Source organism: Labrus bergylta, chromosome 23, assembly GCF_963930695.1.
Source record: "Labrus bergylta chromosome 23, fLabBer1.1, whole genome shotgun sequence".
NCBI lineage: Eukaryota > Metazoa > Chordata > Actinopteri > Labriformes > Labridae > Labrus > Labrus bergylta.
In genome coordinates, this window is record NC_089217.1 from 8,650,915 (window position 1) to 8,676,900 (window position 25,986).

Consider the following 25,986-nt stretch of genomic DNA (forward strand, 5'->3'; position numbering starts at 1 on the left):
TACATATATCTAACATTGCGCAATGTGACCCAACAGATTTGGTCATTTAACTGACTCACTAGTCCCAGGAGACACATCTACTCCCATAATATACCCCCAGATATGCTACAGAAAGTAATAAATCCTAAATTCAGCAATACTAAGACTTAGATGTTCTGCAGAGGCCGGCAGTTAAAAATGCTTGAAATGTCTAATGCATGCAGTTTTTATTGAGTCTAATGGTAATTTTTTATCCCTTATTGTACCGTGCTAAACAATGGTTTTTGCCATTTCCAGGAACCTACTCGCTTTTCCCTAAAGTCACAGCTCGAGTTATAATATCCGTCGAAATATGCTGCAGGAATGCTTATTATGCATTCATAGCAATTCTACGCCCGAAGATTCACGGCAAGAAACAACAATAAATGTAGCTTTTCTGTAATGTTTTCCATTTTCAGAGAAAACGAGGGATCATTAGGAGCTGAAGTTCTTTTCCGAATATCGTCGTCTTTGTTCTCAGCCTGAATTAAGATCCTTCGATTTGCTAACAGCTCTGATTAATTCTGTGTCCCAGCTAAACCCAGCTTGCATGATTTCAGATAATCAAGATTTTACTCATTACCTCACATACACCTGCAAGCACACATAGACACAATGTGCCAAGGTTGAATTAATGATTTCCCTTTCCCCTCTTTTGTTCCTTTCCTCTGCTGCCTTTAATGGTCTGCCATCTTATTAGTCTTCATCATCTCAGGGGTATCTCAGAATACCCATAGTGCCTTTCTGCAGGCCAGTCAATAGCTGAACTGCTGCCTGACTGCGCTGCGATAAAATGTCCCCTGTGAGTAGGTGAGTGTGAGTGTATGCAAGAGGGAGTGTGAGCCAAGAAAAAGGGCATAATGTTCAGGGATACGTGTGTGTTTGTGTTTCTGCTCATCGTGTGTGGCTGTCCTACTATCTAAAACACCAGCAGCTCCACAAATGGACAAATAATAACTCCCCTTTGGCCAGGAGGGGGTGCTAATGAGAGTCCTGGCAGTCAGAGACATCTGTCTGTCCACATGGTTGCTGCACATTTTGTCCTGACCTTTCTGCCTCTGGCCGTCAGCCAGGATACTCATACTGTGTTCTTCTTATTAAACTGTAAAAAAGTCAATCAGTGCTGTTGTAAAATTTGGACCCCTTTCACCCACATCATTTTAGCCAGTGCCAATGTGTAATAGCATGCCTCATTATGGAAAAGACTCAAACCAAATGCCCCCAAAAGCAGGCATCTGGTACCCTCATCTGCCCTATCCATCGGCTCAAAAGGTAGCAAAGAGGGCAGAGATTGAGCTGTAAATCTCTTCTCAGTTCAAATGGAGGAAAGGATTAGCTTCAGTCCTCATGCTACATTTTGCAGTACAAGGCAGGTAACAGATGAGGTACCAAGGGTTAGAAATGTGCAACCTTTTAAATAATAATGATTCATAACTCTATTGTGTTGAATCATATTACACTTGTGTGCTATTATCTTTTGTTGTTTCCAAGGACAGACCATTGAGGTCGAGGGTTTCAATTGAGCTCCAATCATCTCCTCACTCAACAGTTTAAGATGCAGAATCTGAATAATCAAACACCAATTATGTCTCTCACAAAAAACAGGCTTTGATATACTAGATATCTTTAAAGCTTGCTTTTAAGATAGTCCAAATTATTGATATTGAACTAAATGTTTTGTGTTTTTGTTTTTTTTTATCTGTTCCTGGGTCAGTATAGCCTTTTGTTTGACTGTGCTAGTACATGTCACAACTGACCAAATTCAAACAGCATGCTGTTATATTTTTAAAGTGCTGTGTTCCAATTTTGTAAGTTGTGTAAATGTAAGGAGGAAATCTGAAATGTCATTATAATTTAGACACTTAGAAATGTATCGGCATCTAAACAACTATCACTGAAAATCCAGAGGAATATCTGGCCATATGTAAAGTGACATGAGATATTTGGGAACCGTTTAGCTTCCATCAGACATCAGCTGATGTTAAAATTCAGCCACCTCCAAGTGAATGCCGACATAACCATTTGAAAGTGTTATATGATAGTATATAGGGCTTAGCTACCACCAGAAAACAACTAATGCTAGCATTCAACCACTTCATTGTTGTTCACTGTTGGGAAGGAAGTTTACACTTTTCTATCATATTGTGCAACACTCTCCAATCGTAACATTAGCATCGCCTTCTTAGCTAAGAAGTGGGTAAATAACATTTGCTGTGATTTGTTTACAGCTAAAGGGTTAAATATGTTCCCATTTTCCTCACGATATTGGGTATTACATTTTTTACTGAATCTTTTAGCTTCCATGAAAGCCAACCATGGATTTCTATGCATTAAGTTGCCATCCTTGGGTCCTTTTCTTAATTCATGCCTGAAGCTAGCATAACACCTCAGGAACCTGAGAGTGAAAGATCACATTCAGAGATGGGTAATACAAGTAAAAGTGTGGAAATGTGTTTCATTTATCCTGCTTTACCTCCGAGTCATTGACACGCTGAGCTAGGCTGCAATCTAAGGGGTACAGGCTGTTCCCTTACTGTTCCTTGAGAAGGGACATTAGGTGTCCGTGGCATGGATGACACTGTCAGGTTTGGCGTACATCACTAGGTAGAGTCCTTGTTCTGACAGCTCGCCAAAAAGCCTTGCAACGGTAGATCAACGAGGAAATGAGTGGAGGGAAAGAGGTGGAGGAGGAGGATGAGGGAGAAAAAAAACTGCTGACAAGGCAACCTTACCTTCTGCTGTCGCCTCGCTCCCTGTAATGAGAACTAGGGGTGACGGAGAGGAGAGCGAGGGAGACGAAGGGAAGAAAGGAAGGAGCGTGGTCTGGGTTTAGATTGTGGAATGAAGACTGAGGGAACTTTGGAATTTAATGATGAAGATACTTTGTTCCGACTCTCTTAAAAGTGATTCCATCTTCTTCCAAGTTTCAATTATGTGTGGGCAGAAATGAAGAGCGTATATGATTATAAAGTCTTATATAAAGGAAGATAAACCTATCCAAAATTAGCTCTTTGTGTCTTCTCATTACACTTAAATGAATGAACCACCTCCAGATGGTTAAATGCTAATGAAAGGAAATGTTTCCCAGCACATCTCGTTTTTACTCTGTCATGCTTTTGTGCACAGTGCGCAGCTGTTACCATGACTTTTACTCTTTTTTCATTTTTTTTTTCATGGTGAGTCATCGTCGCTGTGTTTATGTCAGGATGTGTCATTCCCTGTCTGTTTGAGCCTCCTTTTGAAGTGGTGATGGGCGGTCAAAAAGAGTTACTTGTTAAAAAACGACCAGCGGGGCTAGACCAAAATACTATTTTTTTTAACTTAAATTCAGGAGAGAAAAAGTAGCTGAAAGACTGTTAGTGACTCATGGTCCTTTTCAGTTAATGTAGCTTCTGTTTGCAGAACAAAGTTTTAATCTAATGCTATGTTTGAAAGAACATTGTGGGTATGTGAATATACAGCAGTCTTTGCTAGGAATGACCATGCAAAGTCCATGCAAAGTTAGCCGAACCTCATAGCAGATATTGTTACACTTTAATCTTTATTACTTTAAATGAAACACAAAAGTATATAATATACATTCAAAAGCTTAACTTTGCCCTAATGTTCAAATCTATTTCATGAGAAGCACTAGCTGCTCTGAATCTGCTTCGACATTGTCAGCAATGTTAGCTGACTCACTTTTATCTATGTCGTTACAAGTTTTCCCAGTCGGATGCAGACATTTTTATTCCCTTCACACCTTGATATGTCTTTTAAGTGGTGCATGTCATGTTGCCTCCGTTGACAAGATGTGCAGTGGTGGATACGCCACAGTGTCATCTTGTCTACATGATACTGTCACATCCTGTAGGTTTAAAATTGGTGTTGATGGACAGAAGACTGCACATGGTCTAGGGGGGGTTTAACACTAGAGAGACCCATGCCCAGGATCCCATTTGATCATTGTGAACACAAGCGTACCGTACTCGGCTACTGTGCACGAGTCCGCTTAAAGAGATGGTCGAAAAAAGATTAAACATGAAGGTCTACACGGGCGGGGGATGGGCTCTCTTTCCAGGAGAAAAATCTTTCACATTACACTGAGATGTAATTGAATTTTCTTCTTCTCTTATCGTCCTGATGATGGGATAGCATATCCCCTCTTTCAAGAAGGGGCAATGGAAACACAATGCAGGCCACCTCCTGACTTAACTTTATTTTTGCTTTAGAACAAACACACTGAAACAGCTTTTTTTTTCTTTTTCTTTTTTTTAAACCTTTCCTTTAAAAAGCAATTTCACCGATGAGGGGAGACTGATTTGCAGTATACGAGTGTGTATGAGCAAGGGCTTGTGTGAGTCTGAGAACAGTGGCAGATAATGGAGAATGTGCCAAGGAGTGAATAGTGCCCCTCATGCCAAGCCATGTCTCTTGTGCGTCTCGGCTCTGTCGTAACAATAAACAACCTCCTGACGCCATTTTTTCTTTTCTTTTGCAGTGCCAAGTGCTGTAGACAAATGTACCCTATGGGGAGAGGAAATAAATAACGCTACACTCCAAGTCAGCACACATAATCTAGTGAATGTCTCTTCCTGAAAAAATGACAGATTTAGTTGTTTGTAGAAACTGTTTTAAATGACTTGTGTTAACATTCAGTGCCAGCTGTTAGAAGTGTTGTATTCTTTTAGCCCAGCAAAATGAGAGTTAGTGTGTTGAAGGGTTTGTAGTACATATGATGTTTTTAATGCATTGCATAGACAACAGGGTTTGCAATGTGTATTCTAATTTTCAATACGCTCTCATTCCTGACCCATCAAATATGGCAGTGTGGTCTGTAGCCCTCAGATAAGAAATAAATGGTGCTCCACAGAACAACTCTGTACCTGGGTGGTGGAGGTGGCGTGGATATTGGGAATGAAAACCAACTGGTATGTAACTTATGACTGTAAAACGACTTACAAGCCTCTGGTCTTTTTTATATCTGAACTTGGTATGAAGGGTTATTTTATATGCGCATTGACTGAACAAACAAGAAGTGATAAACTGAATAGACTTTGACTCAACTTTTTACTGTGGTACACAAAATGTAATCCAGATAATGAAATGTATGTATGATATTCCAGGCTGTTTCTTTGTTCATGTATTTGGATTCATGAAGCGATAACAAAGGCTGTCTCGTCTTTGGTAACCAAAGGAAACATTTGTAATGTACTTAACTGATATTTGTCCGAGGTGGTCTCATGGTCCCCCTTTATTATTATTTGTCGATACCTGAGTCCCAGTTGTGATTGGCTGCATTCGGCTACGTTGTGCTGAATCAGTGAATGAGTGTGTGTGTTTGAGTGTTTAAGAGTGTCAAGACTCACTCTGGTGTGATGCTCTGAAGAGCTTACAGTGTGTTTTATCAGATGCCAAATTTGCAGTCTTGTCCCATTATCTCCTTTTGAAACATGGATCAAACAGATCATTCTCTATGTACCGGATAGCTTCCACACTGACAGTACACTTCATTAACTGACAGTATGAGTGAGTGAGTGAGTGAGTATAAGTAGACTCTTTACTAAGGTTACTGATTGTGAATTGCAGTGTAAGGATGTGGATAGACGTTTTCCATTTCTGTTATATTGGCACTATTTTGACACCGCAATACAGCAGAGTGCTTTAGAATCAGATTTGACTACAAATGTCACAGCTTTGCATTTTTCCCCCATAACGGTTAGATCATAAAATCCTTTTTTCATCACTTTTTATTCCTGAATATGTAGATAAAGCAAGAAAAACAAACAGTATTGATGCTATAACCGTAAGAGTTATAGTGCTGCTGGAGAAATTGTCAAGCCACAGCCCCGCCTTTTGTGTTGAACCTAAAGCCCAGAGCCCACAACTTTCTGGTGTAATTCAGTGTTAGCTCTCAATTCTATCTGATTGACCCACAACACAACACGTGCCTAGCACCAAACTGTATCCTTGAATTGGTAGAGATCAGTAGTACTGGACTAACAATGGCAAAGATGATCAAAACTTAACTCTAAGTGATGTAGGTCTTTGTTTTTTGGATATTGTTTGTCCTATCCTATTGACACAATACAGCTCGTTGCGTGCTTGATCTTCCTTTTTTTTATATCTCAGCCTATGTTCCATTATTTCTGTCTAAATCATTCTATAATTTTGTATTTTTCCATCCCCCCCGCTTGTCTCTGCTCTATTTGTTTTGGACATAATCTCTCAGACAATCAGTTTCAGTACTGTATTGATAATCCTCTCTGAGCTCATCCTTATCCTCCATGCAGCCCAGTCATTCTTCAACTCACCTGGGAAATTTTTTCACTAGCAGTGCCTAGTTGATTTAAATATTTTTGCTGCCACCACCATCACTTTGAGCAGTTTCTTATCATTTTGCAGGACATGTCTCTGAGTCTCTCTGTTCCATTTCTAAATCTGTCTTTTCTGCGGCCTCATCCTATCTCTGTACCATAACGATATATCACAGTCAGTTCCTGGATATTCGGAAACAAATTCCTGCTCACAAAGTAAATTTGAGCACCCTTTCTACTTGAGGATTAATGAAAAGCCTGAATTTATCTCCATGTCAGCACCAGCTGGTCTTTGACGGCCATTTTGACTATCAGACTAGCTGTTTTCTATCTGTTAACCAGGCCATGGTTTGTACCTTAATCCTTAATCCGTCTGATTTTTCATCCATCTTTCTCACCTCACAGTTCAGTTTACAGTGGTGTTATAATAATAGATGTACCCAAGTCTAGTTGGAAAAACAACTCACTAGCTAGATGCTTAAGTTGATGTTTCTTTCCATTGTAACATCTTTTGCCCTACTGCTTGGATGTTTCAGTCGTGTAACTACTCTATATTTAGTAGTGAAGTTTTTTTTGCTAGCTTACTTATAATGGTACTAACCTTATTTGTCTGGCATGCTAATGTTTGCAGTTTATATTAGAGCAGAAACCGATTTTAATAGTCAGTCGTAATAATTCTCTACACTTTTGCTTAAGTGTGTGTTTTTAAATCTGAAACCTATAATAGCTAAATGTACAGTAGAAATACTGGAAAATCTGGAAAAAATGCTAGGCTACTCTTATTGGAACTAAGCTAGGAAGCCTAGCATGTCGACTATTTTCAGCTCAAGTTAGAGTTGTAGTCATTTTTTCCCCTTCACTTGAGTGTTTTTGGATTTAAAAGAAGAAAAGACATTTGACAACCAGTCAAACTTTTAACTTAGCATTGCTCCTTTTAGAGCCCCCGGCAACAAAGTTGTAGCAGAGTGAGAAACCCTATGTTTTTGACAGTTCTTCAATGTCTAGACATGGTTGCTAAGCTAGGCTGAATTGGGTTTAGCAAATGGTCAAACCGAGGTGAGCCTTCACCATATTTTATTAAGTTTTAGATCTAGTGTTCCAGTCTGAGTGTTTCATTTTCAGAGATTTAAAGGGGGGCTTTAATTATTAAGAGCTTAGTCTACTTTTATTTTTGTGTAAACAGTTTCATCAGCATGAATTTGTTAATTCCAAGTGAAATTTTCTTACATTTGAAAGGGTAATATCTGTGTGCATGCTCGCCCACATGAAATAAAAGTGATCCAGGGAGATTGGATGGTGGGTTGCCCGTCTTCTTCCATTTAATGAGTGAATGAGTAGGCTAATACACGACTCATCTCAGTAAGCACTGAAACATTGAAGTTGTTTTCATAATAGATCAGGGGTCAATCTTTGTTCAATGTTTGTCGAGAAAGATTTTTTTTTTACTGCATGGGCAAGAGAATGACTTTTTGAAAGTTGTTTTAGAAATGTAATAAAAATCAAATCGACCATTAGAAATTCATGTCAAAAATCAAGAAAAATAAGTAGGCCTATTATTTATTAAGAGTTAAATTCCCAAAAGCCCATCAGAGCTGGGTGGGTGTGTTTTGATTAGATTGCATTAAAACCCTCCAACTTTCGTAAGATGTTGATTCAGATATTTTATTTTGATTGAGCGACCGAAGAATGTGACGGCAACATTCTCCAATTTGACCAAGTCCATCCGAAGTTGGTACTGAAATCCACATCTGTTTGAATATGGCAAAGCATTTTTATATTCATATAAGGGGCCGTGACTTACATTAGCACAATGATTAAGGAAGTTGGTCGCATTTCATAAAAGGAAAGAGTTGTGATACTCCCCCCTCTCGTTCCTGAGAGATCTCAGAAATCTAGAGTTTCTTCTTCATTTGACAGAAAAAGCTTTTTCAACTCTTTCATTTCACTTCCACGCCTCTATTACAAACTTCCTGAAAACGCAGCCAACATATAACTGTGGCTGTCAAATGGGAGCTGACAACCTGCACTTTGATCATAACCACTGTGCAGTGAAGTACAAGAAATAAAATACAGTAGAAAAGTAGTGTGTGACACTTACGATGTCATATCGCCTCTGTATGCTGACTAAATTAACACAGCCGTGTCAGAATGTATTGCACTGATAAAATTAGATCTAAAAGAAGAATCTTTTTTTGGTGAATGAGGTTTTTTTTGCTAGAGTAATGTTTATGACGTATTACATGACAAATGGGGATTTGCTATAAGCTCTTTTCCTTTGCATTTCTTTCTCTCTGTCTTCAGGTACGTTGATGATGAACAACGTGCCAGTTCCTGCACATTACTGTTAATTTACAAGATCAGCTTGAAAGTGCGAGCTGTTAATTGATACATTAACCCTAAATACAACAAAGTCAAGTCAGTTTTAACACATTTAAGGTACGAATCACAAAGCTGTAATAAACCAACTGCAGTGGAATCAATACTTTGACTTTTTCAGGTATATAAAAAAACAGTATTTCAGATATTTCACATGTAGCAAATAGAGTCTCTGTCATGTAATCCTTGATGTATTTGAACTGCGTTGCTTATTAGAGTCAAATCCAAACAAGAGATCCGTGCATTGGGGAAAACGCCTGAGGATATTTTCAAATATAGGAAAACTGAAGGGAGCCATATACAGAAGAAAAAACAGTTATTTCCCCCTGATGGGCCACGTAATAGGCAATTAGCATGTGAAATCATTGGGGTAGGGGTACGCCTCAATTGTTTGTTCCGCTCGCATCGAGGCAGAGCAGCAGCTGAATTGTTTCTTCGGGCATTGTTGTTCTTGAACGCAGCTTTTTCTCTGTGTGTCTCTGTTAGGCGCTCATAAAAAGCTGCTTCTGCCATGAGGTATAAAAATAGCACCGGGATTCATATGAGTAAGAAGATGACTATAAGACGCTGGGAAATAAGTGCGAGAGAAGACAAAGGGAAATGACATTCTAGAGCAGGCTTCATGTACCTTACTGTAACACACTTCACACTGCAGCACTGTATGGTTCACTTACTGTAAGGAGGAAGCGCCTGTCTTACCAGATATTCAAATCTTGGTTCTTGATTTTTGACAGAGAATTCTTTCTCTAAAGAAAAAACCCTGTTCATAGAAAGTCCTGGTTTACTTTTTTGACCAACATTCAGGAAATATTTAGTTGAATTTATCTACAAACTTCTAATATACAGGTTCTTTTATACAATTTTGCAAACGGGTTCATGGTTATTTGTAAGCAGCTATAAGATCCTGTGCATGGTTAGCATCTAAGCAGCCAGTACTTGACAAAATTAGCTTACTAAAAACCAAAGTCATTATTAAGAAAAGACAATTTGAGGCATACCTGATCATAAATTTGGTTTAGTTGTAGGTGTTTAGTGTTTCTTTTGGAAATGTTAGCATACTTACACGCTCAATCAAGATATGTTAGCATTTAGCTTAAAGCACCGGAGTGGCTAATTGCAGCCTCAGAGAGTAGCTAGCATGACAAAGACTATTTAATTTAGTTTGTTTGAAAGTACAAATTCTAAAACATTACTATGAGTAGACATTACATTTAGTAATTATTAGCATTGGCATGACTTGTTTATTTTCCAGATATTGTATCATTTTGTACTTTAGTAAAATTTGCTCTGTATCATTTATGCCAGTAAGGCCCTAAAGTGGAATTGGAAGTGAACTATAGACTTGCCTAAAAAACAATGACTTAATTTCACCTCTAAAGACACTGCCTAATCATGAGGGCAAACATATACCACAAAAGTGGCCCATTATATTAGTATAGAAAACTATTTTTTAGTAAGGGATATTATCAAACCAGACTCTTAAATGACATTCTGTGACATTGAATGATATTGCCAATGTCAGTCTTGTTCCAGCCTTGGTGTGCTGCCCATGAGTACTGAGCTGTGTGTACACTTGCAGTGTGTCAACCATAAATCTGCAATGCAATTTCCACTACTAGCATCTCTCTCTCTCTTTCTTTCTAGCTTTCGCTGTCTCTCCGTCCTTTTTACCCACATCCCGGGGCAGCGTCTTTTGAAGTGATTCAATTTGAAATCCCGTCTTGCATATTTCACAAGCCCAACCTGTTTTTATACCCTGTGCTCTATGTTGCCGGAGAGATGTTTCATTGACAATGCATGGGAGCGCCTGTGGTTATACAGCTCTGTGTGTATATATACTTGCATACTGTAAGTGCTGGCAGTTTGTTCCTAAATCCTTAGGGGCAACTTTTCTTGTCCAATCTCAAAATTCAACACGTTAAATTTAAGCCTAACATTTTACAACAGGAGGCACAAAAAAAATGTGTCAGCCATGCCTTTTTTCTTTTTTTTTTTAAACTAACCTCTCCCTGCTTACCCTGTTATACCGATTACAAGGCCTCCGTAAAAGAACTGAGAACCTGCAAAGCCAAAGGCTGATTCTGGGCTTTTCAAAGACATAAACTAGCACACATTGATCTCTCTTCAGTCAACTCTCAGTGCTCATAACTTATGGATTACATATAAAAATACTGTATTACAAACTGCTTCTCTTCTATGCCAGGTTTCTTTTGGTTTCTCCGCCTCTTTATTGCTAAAAAAAAAAGTGCTATTTATGAGCTATAGTGTCCCACCCAAGTGAGCACAGTATTGATTGGCATTTCCATAACCAATCCATCACTTACAGATTGATCAGAGGAGCAAAGCAGAAGGCACAAAGAGGTTACCGCCTACCATGCATCACTGCATGTCCAGTCAAGGTGAATCAAAAAGTTGTGTATTGTAGCAAAATGTTCCACATGCATATTTCAGGGGTATCTTTCTATTTAAATACATCTTTATTGTGTATGGTTTGTACAATTTAGGCAGCTTTCAACTAGTGTTCTCAAAGGGAAAATCCATTTTATGATTATTTCAAAGTGACCTCTCCCCTAGCATGCTATACATCCCACACAAGTGCAGAGGCTTTGACTTTCGCTCCACAGGGAGAAAAAAAGAAAAAAAGAAAGAAGCACAGATACTGCTAAGCATGTGACTCATCCTCAGCCTATCACATGATTTATGTATGCCATAGCTGTATTTGATAACCTCTACACTAAGAGCTCAGTCAAAATGGCCAAGACTGTGCTGCAGGCCCTCCGGTCGATTACACAATATGCAGAAAGCACATTTCATCCCATCTGGACTGTATTGTCTGCTTGGAAAAAAAGAAGAGGGACGAATGTGGGTAGATGATGTATGTTTGACCTTGATCGCGGGAAGCAAAGAGTCGAAGAAAAGACATATGGCTACTGTTGATGCGAGGAGACCCAGATGAATGCATTCGAAACCAACCAGAGACTCAAGGCTACTGTTTAATATATGTGTGAGGCTTTTATTCTCACTAAAGGCCCTGTCCTCTTTTACCACACTGTCAAAATACCAAGTGTGCAATATCTCAACAACCATTGGATGGATTGCTTTTAAATTCTGTACAGACATTTCCAGAGATGAAGCCTACCAATTGCTGCTTATTTTACTCCTCCTGTAGCGCCACCATGAGGTTGTGTTTTAATTAAAATATCTCATCATCGATTGGATGGATTTCCATGAATGCCAACATTAATTTTGTTCTGTAATAAAAGCTTTTCAGAGGTCTCTGGAATACTGGAATATGTCATTTCAGGACAATATTGAGCTTGGTAAACATAGCCAAGCCCCCTGTTCTTTGGATACATTTTTGTACAGTTATCATAATGAAATTATCATAATGAAACTGTGTTTTTATCAAATTGTGAGATCATTTGGTTTAATAAGGCTTCCATTTGAGTATTTTCTGAGTCTGAGCTTCTTCCCCCTCATACTCTGCATCATCTCTTTACCCCTAATGCAACATAAAATAAATAAAAGTCAATGTCCAATCCTGAACTTCTGTGAATACATGCTCAAAGAGAGGTTAACAAGTGGTTAGGTCATAGATTAATGTAGAGAAGAAGACATTCATTAATGTAGCATTTTTGATTGCTCAGTGTAACTCAACTTGACCTCATGATTAGAGAAACCAGAGGCTTTCTGATGCTAATGTAGAGCTGACATTGTGCATGTTAATGGCTTCTGTTTCTTTCTACTTCATCGGGATGAGTGCATCTTAAATGAAGCGGAATGGAAATGATTTGCAGTCTGCATTGAAATGGTGCAAAGCTGAACTTTTGTCACTGTCAGGGCCGGACGATATTTTTGTTGAATCTGTGTTTTTCCTGCCGCTTAAAAATCCATCAGTGTGACATCAAAGTGAATCAGCTGGAACACAGAATGCATTTTGTTCTTGGACTTAGATTTATGCCTTGTTAAGGAAATAATGCATCATTATAATGTGTTAGAAGTAATGCTTTCACTCTTTAAATGCTAAAAGTCAGTCACTGTCATGTTTTTCCTGCTTGGAGGGACTTAATGAATTTTAAATACATTCCGTAGATGCATTCAGCAAATATATCCCAGACATTACGCTCTTTATCTTTTAAAAGTAAATAAGGAATGTGCTTATTTATGCAGGATCTTGTGCTACTGTCTGCACTTGGGTTCTTCCTGAGAAAGTGATTTTTTTTTCTCTATGAGAGTCTTAAATGTGCTACGTATAGGCAAGATAAGGCAAGTTTATTTATAGAGCACCAATAATTAATAATTGTTAATAAATAAAGCTATTTAAAGTGCTTTATAGCTTTTTTATGAAGTTAAAAAAAAGAACATTTATGAGATTAAGAGCATTAAAATACATCACATTGGGCAAAAAAGCACATTATTTATAATAATCAAAATATATGATGATCCAAAAGAAAAAAGAGAGATGACATTCCTCAAGAATAAGAAACTAAAATACAAATTATTAACATTTCCTCAAATTGGAAAGTTATCTGCACATGCACTTACCCCCCTCTTAGTGCTCTTAGGTCACTGAATAGTGACTTAAGACACATATTCCCCAACAGGTCTCGCCTAATTAAAATGGATTCGGTTTAACGATCAACCCAAGCTTGTCCTCCCCAGGAATTGGGCTCAAAGTATTGCTCTGTCTGTGTCAGGTAAAGCTCTAAGCTACCCCTAAAACCCCTCTGGGGTGGGACAGTCTTTGCACCTTAACACTGGGTCAGAGGCGACGTAGGTAGGGAGAGGAAATTGAGTATGGTTGACAATGCAAATTCTGCATTTTCTTAAGTAAAATACCTTCTGGTTGACTGAAAATAGCTCACTACAAAATAAGTTCTCAATATAGAATAAAATAAAATTCATATCTACGACTGAAAGAAAACTAGTCCTTTGAGCTAGAACTGTTATCATCAGGCAGCTTCTTTAGGGATCTCATTTGCTTTGACTTGTGCTGATGTGGTTTTTCCTCCCATAATGCCCTCTTCAGCAACTCTTTGGCTGCGGTCCACCAGAGGATAGACCCTTTGAACCCCCACTGGTCACACGAGCCGATATATCTCATCGTTGTTTCTCTGCGGTGATGATGCAGCACAAAAGCTCTGTGATCAAGGTTAATGAAAGCCTGAGCTGCCCAGAGCTACCAAGTTCATGGTGAAGACATAATCAGTGGTACTCCTGCATAAAAGATGGTGGGCTTCCTGTCAGAAGTCATCATCCTGACACACTGGAAACAGATGCTATGAGGCTGCAGTCAGCACTGGGAATTTTAGCGGTATTTTACTCTCCTTCCCAATGGAACCATTTGCCCTGGCTGTTGAATATATTTTAAGCTTTATATAACCAGTAACCATCATGGCTGACAGCTGAGGTCCAAACATAGATAATGATATTACACTGCAGTAATCGTGCATTTCTTCCAGAATTTTGGGTTAAAACACCAACTTTTTATTTTATTATATTAACGAGAGTGACATGAAAAGATCATTATTGTATAGCTTTTGAAAAGGATCGGAGATTGTGCAGGATTGTGTCTTAATTAATTCAGGTACCTTACGCTTTGAAGGTCTTTTAAGTTGTTGCAACACACACCAAGGACAGACAGAACCTGATGCGATGTCAGACTACAGTAGCAGCCTGTTAGCATTCACAGCAGAGTGAGAAGAGAGACGTCTGCATGAGGTGTAATAATTATATTCCGGTCTGAATTGGTGGAGGCCAGAGCGCTCATCCGTCTTCAAAAGTGACGCACGAAAAGATGAGAGGCAAAGAGAGCGAGAGAGAAAGAGAGGCAGCGTTCCAGGACTCGTCTACGCCTCGTCAGTCACCATGACACCTGGAACCGCTCAATCTCCTTACCTGGTGGAGGACAGAGTGGCAGGACGACTTTGGCGAGTGTGCGTATGTGTGTGTGTGTGTGTGTGTGTGTGTGTACAGAGAAGATGACGGGAAGTTTGACAAAAAAAGATGAAAGGGAAAAAGGTTGAGAAAGGTGTAAATATAGAGAAAGTGAGTGACAGACTAAGAAGTTAGAGTTTTTAAGAGTTGTTTAGAGCTGATGCACCCTAACTTTACATAAACATAGAAAACCAGCAGATGCAGTATAAGCAGTGACTGCATATTTATGGTGTCCTCTGAAAAAAACAAACACTTTTTTAATTTTTTTATTCACTATTTTTTTGGTTGCCTTAGCAGGGTTCAACTCAAATCAAGCAAAACGTAACCTTTCGGTTGTCATATCATCTCTATGGCTTACCAGAAAAAGTGCTTCTGCAAACTTCAAATTAGAAAAAAATGCATTTAGATTCACAACAATGGGTAAAAACCATTGCATGCAGGGACGGTAGGCCGTACCTGATGTCCCTCCTCCTAAAGGAAGTCTTCTGTTTTACCGCGCAGGTCTATTTTTTGCACAGGAAAAAAGCTCACCTGCAGCCGAGTGTGAAAGCAGCAGACTTCATCTCTCTATTCATTATTCATCACTCATACAGGCTCTATTTTAGAAGCTGCAGACCCAGCTATATCCTCGCTAAAGATATTTTCTCCTCCAACTTATGTGCTGCCATTTGTGAAGAAAAGGAAATGCGAGTTACCTATGCAAGAAAGGAAAGTTGATATATAGACAGAAACTTTTACTATTATACTTGTTTCAACACGACTGCGTCTTTCAGCAATGCATACATTAGATGTGTCCCTGCAACTTCTTCAAAAACACAGATTTCAGCTGTTTACACTAAAAGTTTGTTGTCTCTCTGAAGTCTCCACTCTCTCATGGGAATATCCTGCAGATTTTCTTTTGCAGCACTCTGCATATGGCAGCCAGCATGTCCTGATTATATGCTCACTGACTCAGTTCTTATCACCATATCCAATAAGAGGAAAAATAAACTCTTATCTTAAGATGGGAAATAACACGGCAAGCTGTTATCTCAACCACTGTTAACTAGTGTGAATAAAAAAACCTGGTTTGAATTCAAAATGATCTTCCAGGAAAGTCTATTGGTACACACCAAGTTGGCTTAATGAATGATGGCATTGTGATTGTGATTTATTTCTCTTTATAAATCATACAAGCAGGATTAACCTTTTCAGAAAGCAATACATCTTTGAGCACATAATCGGCAAGCAAGAGCAGCAAACAATCTCCTCTTAAACATCGTCTCTCAACACCAATGCCATTGTTGCTTCTCAAGTTGCTCGTCAGTCAGCACTCAAAGGACACTCACAGAAATGCAAGTCATGACCGAAAGTTCTTTCCCCCAAACTGTTAGCTTCAACAGAAACCCTGAAAAGCTTCCCATTGTTTCCAGAGACATAACGCCTCATCAGCCGATAGGTACAGCGATTGGCCTAAGCTGTACATTTTGGATTTAGTGCATAGTCTGTACAAAACAAGTAAAAACACTAGGCGATTATGTACTAATGCAAGAAAAGCAAACAGAGAGACAGAGAAGAAAGAGGTCTGTAAAAGAAAGAGGAGAGTAAGACAAGGGTGAAGTCAGTTTTTATTAACACGTCTTAAGTCACACTGATACAGATTCCCTCCTCCCCTCTGTGTTTCATGTTGCACCTCTTGTTAATACACCATAAAAAGTCAAGTCCCACACTTACATTCATAAATGCACCAGTTCACACATATGCAAGCACACAGAGTTTAAACTGTGTAGAGACATTTGGATTGGCTGCATGATTGTCCCCCATGTACGTGTGTGTGTATGTTAGGTGTGTGTCACTATCGGCTGTCAACTTTCCTTGTTTTTTTCTCACATTTTTTCTTCTGAAGATTTTACTGAAATAAATTATCGCTTTTAACTTTTTTTTTTTTTTTTTTTACTTTTGTGTGCTCTGATTCTTGTCAGCTGTTCTGTGCTGTGTATTTTTTCTGCGTTTTATTGTCTGGCAGTGTCTAGACAGACAAGAGAAGCAGACAGAACAGAGCAGCTAGACAGATGATGAGTGAAATCAGACAAAGACAAAAAAATAAAAATGAAGGTTCAACTTCTTACCACTAAAGCAGGCAGCCTGGAGAAGAGATTCAGAGGTCACCACGGAAGCAGCAGCAACCTCACTCTGCGTTTTCTCCTCCTTTCTGCAGCGATGACCCTTCTCCAGAACCATCTTTGGGGGATGAAGGGAAGGGTGGAGAGGGGGAGCTGCAGAGTGAGGTCGAGGCACAACCACAACCACAGCCAGAGCAACAGCCGCAAGAGACTCAACCACAGCCTCAACCGCCACGGCCAGAAATTGAGCCACAGCCTCAGCAACAGTCTGAAACCAAACCTGAGCCACAACCTGAACCAAAAACCCAACCTGCAACTGAGCCCAATCCAGAGCCAGAGCCAGAGACAGAGCCAGAGCCAGAGCAAGAGCCAGAGCCGGAACCAGAACCTGAACCCCAGCCAAAAGTTGAAATTCCGAGTGAGGAAGCAGCACAGGACTCCCCTAAGTCCCCTTCACCTTGCAGAGAGGACCAGACAGTGGCGGAGCAAGAGAACCAAAATTGGGAAGAAGTTGTGGAGTCAAATAGAAAGCAAGATGGAGATGAGGCTCAGGTTGTTGCAGCACAGGAAGACGAAGAGGAGGAAGGGGGAGGAGCTAAAGGAGGTGGGGCAGGGAGGCGAGCCAGCCTGCACCACACGGCCTCGCCTTTGAGGGTGCAACGCAACGGGGCCGGCTCGCATGCAGCCACCTCCGACTATGAGCTCTCTCTTGACCTCAAAAATAAGCAGGTAGGGTTGTTCTGGGGATTTGGGGAGGGGATGACGGGAGTGGGAGTAATTGTTTGTGTGTTTTGTACGTCTAATGGTCTGACGTGTTTTCTGTCTGAGGAGGTGGAGGGCTTTTGGTTTGAGGGAAAAGCTGTTGTTGGATGAGATTTTTATTTTTGTGTTTTTCATGTTAATCCATTGGCTCCTCTGGACTTCCAAACTGTATCAACTAATGATGAGACTCCTTCTCTTCATTATCATAGATCATTGTCATCGCCATGTCATCATTTCATCAACTTCCTCACATGGTTTTGTCTTTCATCGGATTTGGATTGTTAAAGTATGTGATCTAACAATTTATTCCCAGGTATTTCACTGTTTTGTGTACTTGCCCGAGAGTAGGACAACTCTCAAAATGTTAACAAAATGTTAATTTTCGAGGTTTTAAACACTGTATAGTGGCAACGATGCATAAATACACATTCAACACGCAAACAAGCTCTACTTGTATCTGCATGGAAGAAAAGCTTTCCAATTTGTCTGTCCTTTGCTGCTTTCTGAGACACTATGGATGATGAAAATCCCCTATTTCCATGGAGAAAAAGCATGTGACCGTTATCTGTTCCCAATTTATTGCAGCCAGTTAAGCCAATTTTGTCCAAAACTGATATGTCAATGAACTGTGACTGTATTCAAATGTGCATTACCATGTTGTCATGTTTGTGTTCTTATCATGCTGTTCATCAGGAGATGGAAAATCATTACATAATCATCTCCATTTCAACAACCATGATACCCCCACCATGTGTTTCCATTGTCATCCATCTAACTGGCATTCCTCATCCATGGATCCTCAAGCAGGTAAGGCAGCAGAGTTTGGGTCTAACTTGATGGGCTCAATTTGTACTCCTGACCTAACTTGTACAACTTCAGTGCAACATTACAGTCCATTGATGCAATATTTAGTTAACTCTTAACAAGCAGAACCACAAAGCTGTTGTATAATGTCTTCTCTGCTTTGAACAGGAGATTGAAAAATGCAGGATCCCGTGTTTAATGGAGCTTATCTACTAAAATTCAGGAAGTCTCAGCCTCTTCTATTTAATTTAGACCATTGTTTTTATCAGTCTCTGGTGAGTCCTCAAATTTTCTGGAAGTGAAGTTCAGTACGTTATGGGTAGTACCTTATTTTGTAATTCTTTTTTTTTTTTTTTTTTTTACCAGAATTGCAGAGCTTTTCCTGATTACAGATTCGTAGTTGAATAGCTTTGCAGTAATTGTCAGTTTTCTAACATTAGCCATTTTAACACAGCTGATAAACAAAGCTTACTTTGTTTTTTTTTACACTGAACCAAACAACACAGTCCATTACTTTCCCAGTGTGTGATTTTACTTTGTGCTCTGGCTTCGGTAGAAAAAGACGGTAGACAGGTACACTAAGGTATCATCATCATACAGGCGCACATACAGCTCTGATCTGTCTTTCACTGCCACTGAATAACATATCCTCCTTTTCTTGTTTCATACTTTTTATACAGAGATGAATGCTTGGTAAAATGGGGCTATGTTATATTCAACTTTAGGACTCTTTTTTTGGACGAAGTTTGGAACATCTGCTTCTAACCAGGAAAACTCTATGGGCATTTATGCTCTTTTTCAACATTAAATTGAATATTTTTAACCAGATTGTCAATGATGGAACATTTTAAATTAATCAAATGCAGTCTTAAAATAACAATTGATTGGCATGCATGTTTTTGTGTCCAGTTTCTAACATTTATCGATTAATTGATTCCTTACATGACACAAGGGATGTAAGTTGGCAAAGTTTAAGTCTTGATTTCGTACACTGTCATTTGTAGTGTTGTTTGGCACATTTGACCGCATTTGAGCAATAACCAGGAGCAATTGGTTAATATAGTTATCTGTAGTTATCTAAAAATCCATCTTCTTAAGAAACCTGCCACTTAAGTGTATGTATTTGAGAAAGAATGTTGCTTTATTTAACTCCCTGTCAGCTCCATTCTCACTCAGTTTGACATAATTTCCTCACTCATTGCTTTCCTATTGGAGACTAAAGGTTATTTTGACCTAAGCTTTTTACCCACATCTCCCTCTCACATTAGTGTCACTCTTTCAATCTCACATCTAAAAGTCCCATCCTCCACTATCTCCCTGTCAACAATACTGGAGATACACGATCAGCTACATTGATCTTCTGTCTGTATGACTGGGGGTGCAAGGGCTTGATGCAGCTACTGATCAATGTCAGGGTAATTGGATCTGCAGCGGGGCAATGCCTTGATTGCTGGGGCAGGCTCATGATGAAGTATTTCAGCGTTAAGTCAGTTCAACCTCTACTACAATAATTAATTTTAGAATCTCACCTATGCCTTATTGTATATTACAATTTGGCAGTTTAAATAGGTTTTATTATAGGAGGAGTAACAATCTAAACAAAGACTTTGAAAAACACCTAGGGTCATTTTACTCTATGGCTTGGTTTGTGGGAAAAAAAGGTGAATGTTTATTAGTATGACTAATGATGAAACATAAAGTTATTCTGAAAAAGTAAAAAAAGTGGTTCCAAAATTTCTACTATCTCTGATGAGCTTTAAGTACCATTGGTGCTGAAATGTTGTTGGTTTCAATAATTGAACAATCAGTCACATATCCTACGAAGAAGAGTTCGATTTATCTTAAAAGTAGATGTCAATCCCACTCAAATAAAGATTGAATGGAAAACTTTGACAAAATCAAGGGCATATGTATAATCTCTGATATAGAAATACAATTTAGTACTCTTTCCAAAGGAATGTTGCTCATGTTTTCAATTATGTTACTGATGCATCCCACAACCGGGGCTCGACAATGGAGAGTGCATTTAAAGTTCATACTGAGCAACTTCATAGTGAAAGCTGTGCTGAGATGTGTGCAAGAGATGAGAGAGAGAGAGAGGGACTTTTTGGTGAGTTCTAAGTTCAGTCAGAGGCTGAGTTGAACAACACGGTCAGTGAAGCATATTCAATTTCAAAGAGCCTCAATTTGCAAGCAGCAGAGTGCCTGCATGTAAATCTATAGAAAATCCAGACGAGTTGTCAATCTCCTGTACTCACATGTTGTCCTTTGTTGTGAATTGACAGGAGCAAATATGCATAAGTAGAGAAGAAGTTACATTGAAGTTAAATAACAAAAACATTTGAAGATTATTTTCAGTTCTGAATCTCAATTAGAAGCTGAGCTGTACAACATGATCCTTACAGCTAGCTAACATCTGTTGCAAGCTAGCTAGCTCCCAAACATACAAACATTGGTGGTTTAAAACAGAATAGACACTAATTGTCTAATTTGAGCAAATAAAATAAAACGGTATTGTGTGAATAAAACTGGATCCATTTTTGATTAACTGTTGTTTTGTAGCTTTAACTTAATGCCATATTAATGCTACACAATGGGCACTGAACGGTTAGCAACACATTTGATAACATTTAAATTACCATTAAATACCATTAAAACAGTTAATTTAGCCAATTAGCCAATTCCTAGCTTGCATTACCTTGAACAGGCCATTTGTGAATTTCCGTATTTATTGAATCAGCTAACAATACCAACTTGTGGTGTTAGCTAGCAATCTGTTAGATATTAATAATCCAAACAAACCAACAGCTATCACCCAAAAAGGGCTTATTAGTCAGTAATTATATTGGTTTAACTTTTTATGAGGCTCGATGTCCCTCCAGATTTTAATTATTAAGTATTATTAATCTTACAATTAACACCAACTGGATTTTAAAATAATTACCATTTAAGATTACGGTAGCGGAATTTCATCCTTCTGTTGTTGTCTCAAATTATTAAAATAAATGCATTTTATCTAAGTTAATTAAAAATACTCACAAATCATTTAAAAATGCAATTAAATGCATTATAATGCAAATTGACTTAAAAATGGTTCATAAAAACATGAGAGCTCTTGGCAAAGTAAGTAATACAGGGTCGGTCTTTGCTTAGTGTGAATCCTTTTGTTCGGGAGGAGATAAAGTGATACGTGATGAATCCTGACTTTAAACAACTGCTCTGTAATTGCTGCTAATCTCTGCTTGAGTAATTATGGTGCCCATGAATCAAAAGGCAGCCATATCCATAAAGTTAAACATTAAACAGTAAAAGTCAAATTTTATGGCTTGTTTCCACCCATTACACTTACATTTGCAAATGACATGCAAGGAATATTAAAAAAGCATATGTCTTGGTAAATAACTTTTCACATCAATTAGGTCATTATGTTTCCAACAGCTGATTCAAGAAAATGTAACTGCTGAGAACAATGTAAATGTGTGAATTCTGTGCTAATGAACATAATCTTATTCTATGTTTTGTTTATTATCTGCGTCAGACTTGGTCTTTTAGGAACCACTGACCTTTTCGGTGACTGACTTTGGTTTAGGATGAATCAGCTTAACAGATCAGCATCCTCCGATGACATCAAGTCTTTTATCGTGCCCCTCATTTTGTAATAAAGTCAGCATTAGTTGTGTCCCAGTTTTGCTGTTATATAATCAGCTCATTAATCATGCAGATGTTTCTCTGCTGTAAGACAGTGTGCATGAGAATGAAAGCTAATAAACGTGGCTTTGCATTTTACCCCTGGTTTCTGCAGAGTGTTAAATCTGTTAATCTGTTTTTTAATTAAAAATATTTGTTTCCTTTCAAATTGAAAGGTAAACCACATTTATTTAGGTGTTAGTGGTTGTATGACTAACATATACAAAAAGAGGGCTATGTTTAATGTCTGTATGAAAGGATCAGAGAATGTTCACCAAATAACGATTAAATTGGTTATTATAACCTGTTTATGTTCGACTAAGAAAGAACCAAACTGTTTCACTACAAATTGTTAATTTAAAGAAAATGTAGTATCTTCAAAACTGGTATAACTGGCTTCTACAGTGACTTACAAATGGGAGAAGGAAATAAGAAGGCGGCATAATGGGGTTCTACAACTTCACTTGCTGTAGCTCCAGTTAAGGGGCTTCCTCACTTGGATCTACTACCCAGATGTCAACAAGCACAGTGAATGGATAGCATCCTGTAGGAGCAGCACCTTAACATAGAAAATGGAGATAAAAATGCTTGTAGGCTGTGTCAGGTTAAACCGCCATATCGACCGGAGCAATGTGTAATTGTATTCAGCACAGGCATGTGGATGTTAACTTTCAAGGAGCGAAGGCTGGCAGTGCTAGAAATGCAAACCTAGCTACATTTAGAATATCACATTACATTGTTTACCTGAGGACAAATAAAATACAGTGTGCTCAATTTTCAGAGTTTTCTGGCTGCTTTCTTAAAGTTGGATTAGTCAGTTAGTCTGAATTTAAGTTTCTTTATAATCGACTAAGACATTAGTCACCTAGGGACATCCCATAAGTGCAAATGTCAAGTAAAAGATAATGTCTGTCATGTGACTTTGACATTGCTTATCAAGAAGATATAAGGTAGACATTTATTATTTGGTTTTCTTTAAAAAATATGTTATAATGCTTCATGTAGGACGTTAATATGACACATGAGTCACTTAAAAGAAAATTCTGCCTCTTGAAATACCATAAAAATATGCTGAGTCATGAACTTTTGTTTGACCTTTAGAGACACATTTCCATTTGTAGCACAAAAAGTTCAGCCTTAAAGACGATCCTTTTCCAGTGATCCTGGGTATTTATACTTTCTAAGGACAGAGAAAGCAACATATTTTAAGGTGAAATATTCTCCATCATCACAGTTCTAATACATAAGATAGTACAGTAATGTACCAATTTTACCATTAAGACCATTTTTTGTGGTTATTGAGCCAATCTGACCAAAAAGTATTAGATATTTATTTATTTTTTGTCTTTGATTTATACCCCCATAGCTTGTGTTACATTTTTGAGGAACTATATTTTCCGTTTTCATAGCAGTCATATCTTCAGGTACAAGCAGAAACACATACTGCAGTGCTGAACCACTTTGCTATCGCTTGTTTTTGTTCTCTCCACCCCATCTGCCCATTCAGATGGGAACATGAGGTTGCTATGGCGCTGAACTGCCCGTCAAAATCGATAAAAGAAAACTATGGCCGAACATAGCAGTGCCATCACCGCTCACCACTGCGTCTCCGAAATAATCTCTCTCCATCAGCGCTTAGTGAAGTGATCAGAGGTAGAACTGACAGTCAGCTAATGGAGGGGATTTTCAGCAGTGACACCCTTGGCACGGTCGTCTGTCTCAGCACATCTCTATATCTTACCTTGTCCTCAATACTTTGAGCTTCTTCTCGTCTTACGTTTTTAGCTCTTTTTATCTATTGTTTTTCCCCCTTGCCTTTTTTAACACATGTGCTAAGCTATTAGTACATGTGTTAGTCATCTCCAATCTACGGACACCCAATATCCAATTTTTATGCTACCACTTAGTATGAGGCCAACACAACTTGTGGAAGACTTTAGTGAAAGATTAGTTTGTGTTTCTTAAAATAAATTAATTTTTAAGTAGTATTTTTAGGTAGAACATTTTAACATGATAGCTGTGGTTTGTGGAAGTAATTTCTGGCACATTACCTCTTCAGTTGAGTTGAAGTCAGCCCCTCGGGAAAATCAATGTGTTTGATCTTGAAGTAGGGACATTTCTTTGGTCACAGTACATCAAGTGCAATATGTATTGTATGCATGTCTTGGATTGGGCAGAGCAGCTAAATTTAGGCCAATAGATTGTCACTCTCAGAAGTCCTTATGAGACAAAACACTTGATATGATGGTTGCAGAAAATGATGGTCGCAGAAATTGATGGTCGCAGAAATTGATGAACATATCGTTGCCATTAGAACGTTTGAAAACCAGTAAACGGGCACATCTTTAGTCACAATGCAATCCTTGCTCGACTGGTATTAAGTCTACTTACATTACTTTTCTTGCTCTCCACACGTCCTTCCTCCATTGTGTACCAGCTCATTCTTGTGTGGCTGTAATTCAGTCTGAATGGCAAGGTGTATCAGATACGAACCCTGATAAAGAAAGCAACGTGACCCAAATGCTTTATTCATCACCCCCGACCAAGCTTATGCAGAAGGCAAAACAAACAAGCCGACTGCCACATTTAATCAAACAAAGCCACGCTGATGGCCCTTTTTCACATTCAAGGGCACCTCTGCAGTGGAACTCTTTGCAGAATTTGTTTTTATGAGGGAAACCTTTCTAAGTAATGGGGTCAATCATATTACCTCTTCGCCTGACTCAAAAAGAAAACTAAACAAGGTCTATTTTGGAGTGCTGTAATGGTAATAAGGCTCAGACACAGCACACCCACGGAACAATCCAGCTTAAAAAGTGATGAATATTCAGTCCGAGTCCACTCATTCTGCAAAAGCTGACAGCAACTGAGAAGTCATCATCAGTAGATACAGTAGAGCTCCAAACCAACGTCCTTTTTCAAAAACCACCTTAATATTCGTATTGCATTTTCCTTTGCTCGCAGAGGCTCTGCAGTTAAATGTAAATGAAGTAGATAGGATGGATTTTCAGTGTCATTCCACTTTTCTAAAGAGCTTTGTACGTGATTCCATTCCTCCAGTGACAACAGAACAAGCTGTATCTTGTTGAACCAACTACTTATCAGAAATTGCAAAGCCTCAAGACATTACAGCCTATCAGAGCAACGTACGTGGTGGCTGTTGACTTTGTCCAGGACTAAAGTGAAAAGAGATTAGAGGCTGAAAGTCACAATTTGATCCTTAGTGGCCATGGTAACCATTTGCTCGATTGCATTGGAATTTACAGGAGGGATAATTCACTTGAACCAAATTAATCCCCATGAACACATCAGCCTGATACAAGGAGTCTTCCAAAGAAACAAATGGCAGGAACGTCAATGATATCTAACATTTTACTGGAATTAAATGCCTAGCTATTTTTAAAATGCAATGCAGCATATGTAGATTGCAAAGTGTGACACTGTTCTTCTTTCAAAGCCAAATGCTCACCCACACTCTAGCCCTTGATAAAGTTAGAACAGAAACAGAATCATATTCATTGATTAAGTCTGAATGAAAAGGATTGCAGAGCGACAGCGGGAGATAAGAGCATTTTTCTGGGCACTTCTGAAGATACCCACACCCTGATTGTTCTGGGAAACTCAAAGAGGTCTCATCTAGTGTTTGAGCTGCTGCCGGATGAGGATAGCTATATTACAACTCAATCTATTTCCCACAGCATTTGAACAATTTTTCACAGGCAAGATTAATGGCTTGTTCAACGGCTTGGCTGTTTCAGACAATTTTAAAGTTGCGTTACGGTCCTCACTATGGAATTCAATTGAGATTATGAGTTCTCTTTGCTGAGGAAATGAACTGTTTGTCCAAATGCCATGAGTCAGCTCTTACTGTTTTGTGTCTTTCAAATTGTGGCTTTAACCAAACTGTGTATAGTTTGGATACCAACCTCAAAACGCGTTTTTTTTAAATTACTTTACTTTTTAAGGATATATTTTAAGTTCTTTAAAATGTAAACTTTCAGAAT

General features: G+C 38.6%; 1 protein-coding gene across 2 annotated transcripts in view; it reads left to right on the top strand.

The window, feature by feature from the left end:
* Positions 1-25,986, top strand: part of iqsec3a (IQ motif and Sec7 domain ArfGEF 3a) — a 91,208-nt gene that overhangs the window by 25,739 nt on the left and 39,483 nt on the right. For both annotated transcript variants that reach the window (XM_020652834.2, XM_020652828.2), the window contains exon 3: positions 16,825-17,458. In XM_020652834.2, the coding sequence (XP_020508490.2) occupies positions 16,825-17,458 (634 nt within the window). The remainder of the gene's footprint in view (positions 1-16,824; positions 17,459-25,986) is intronic.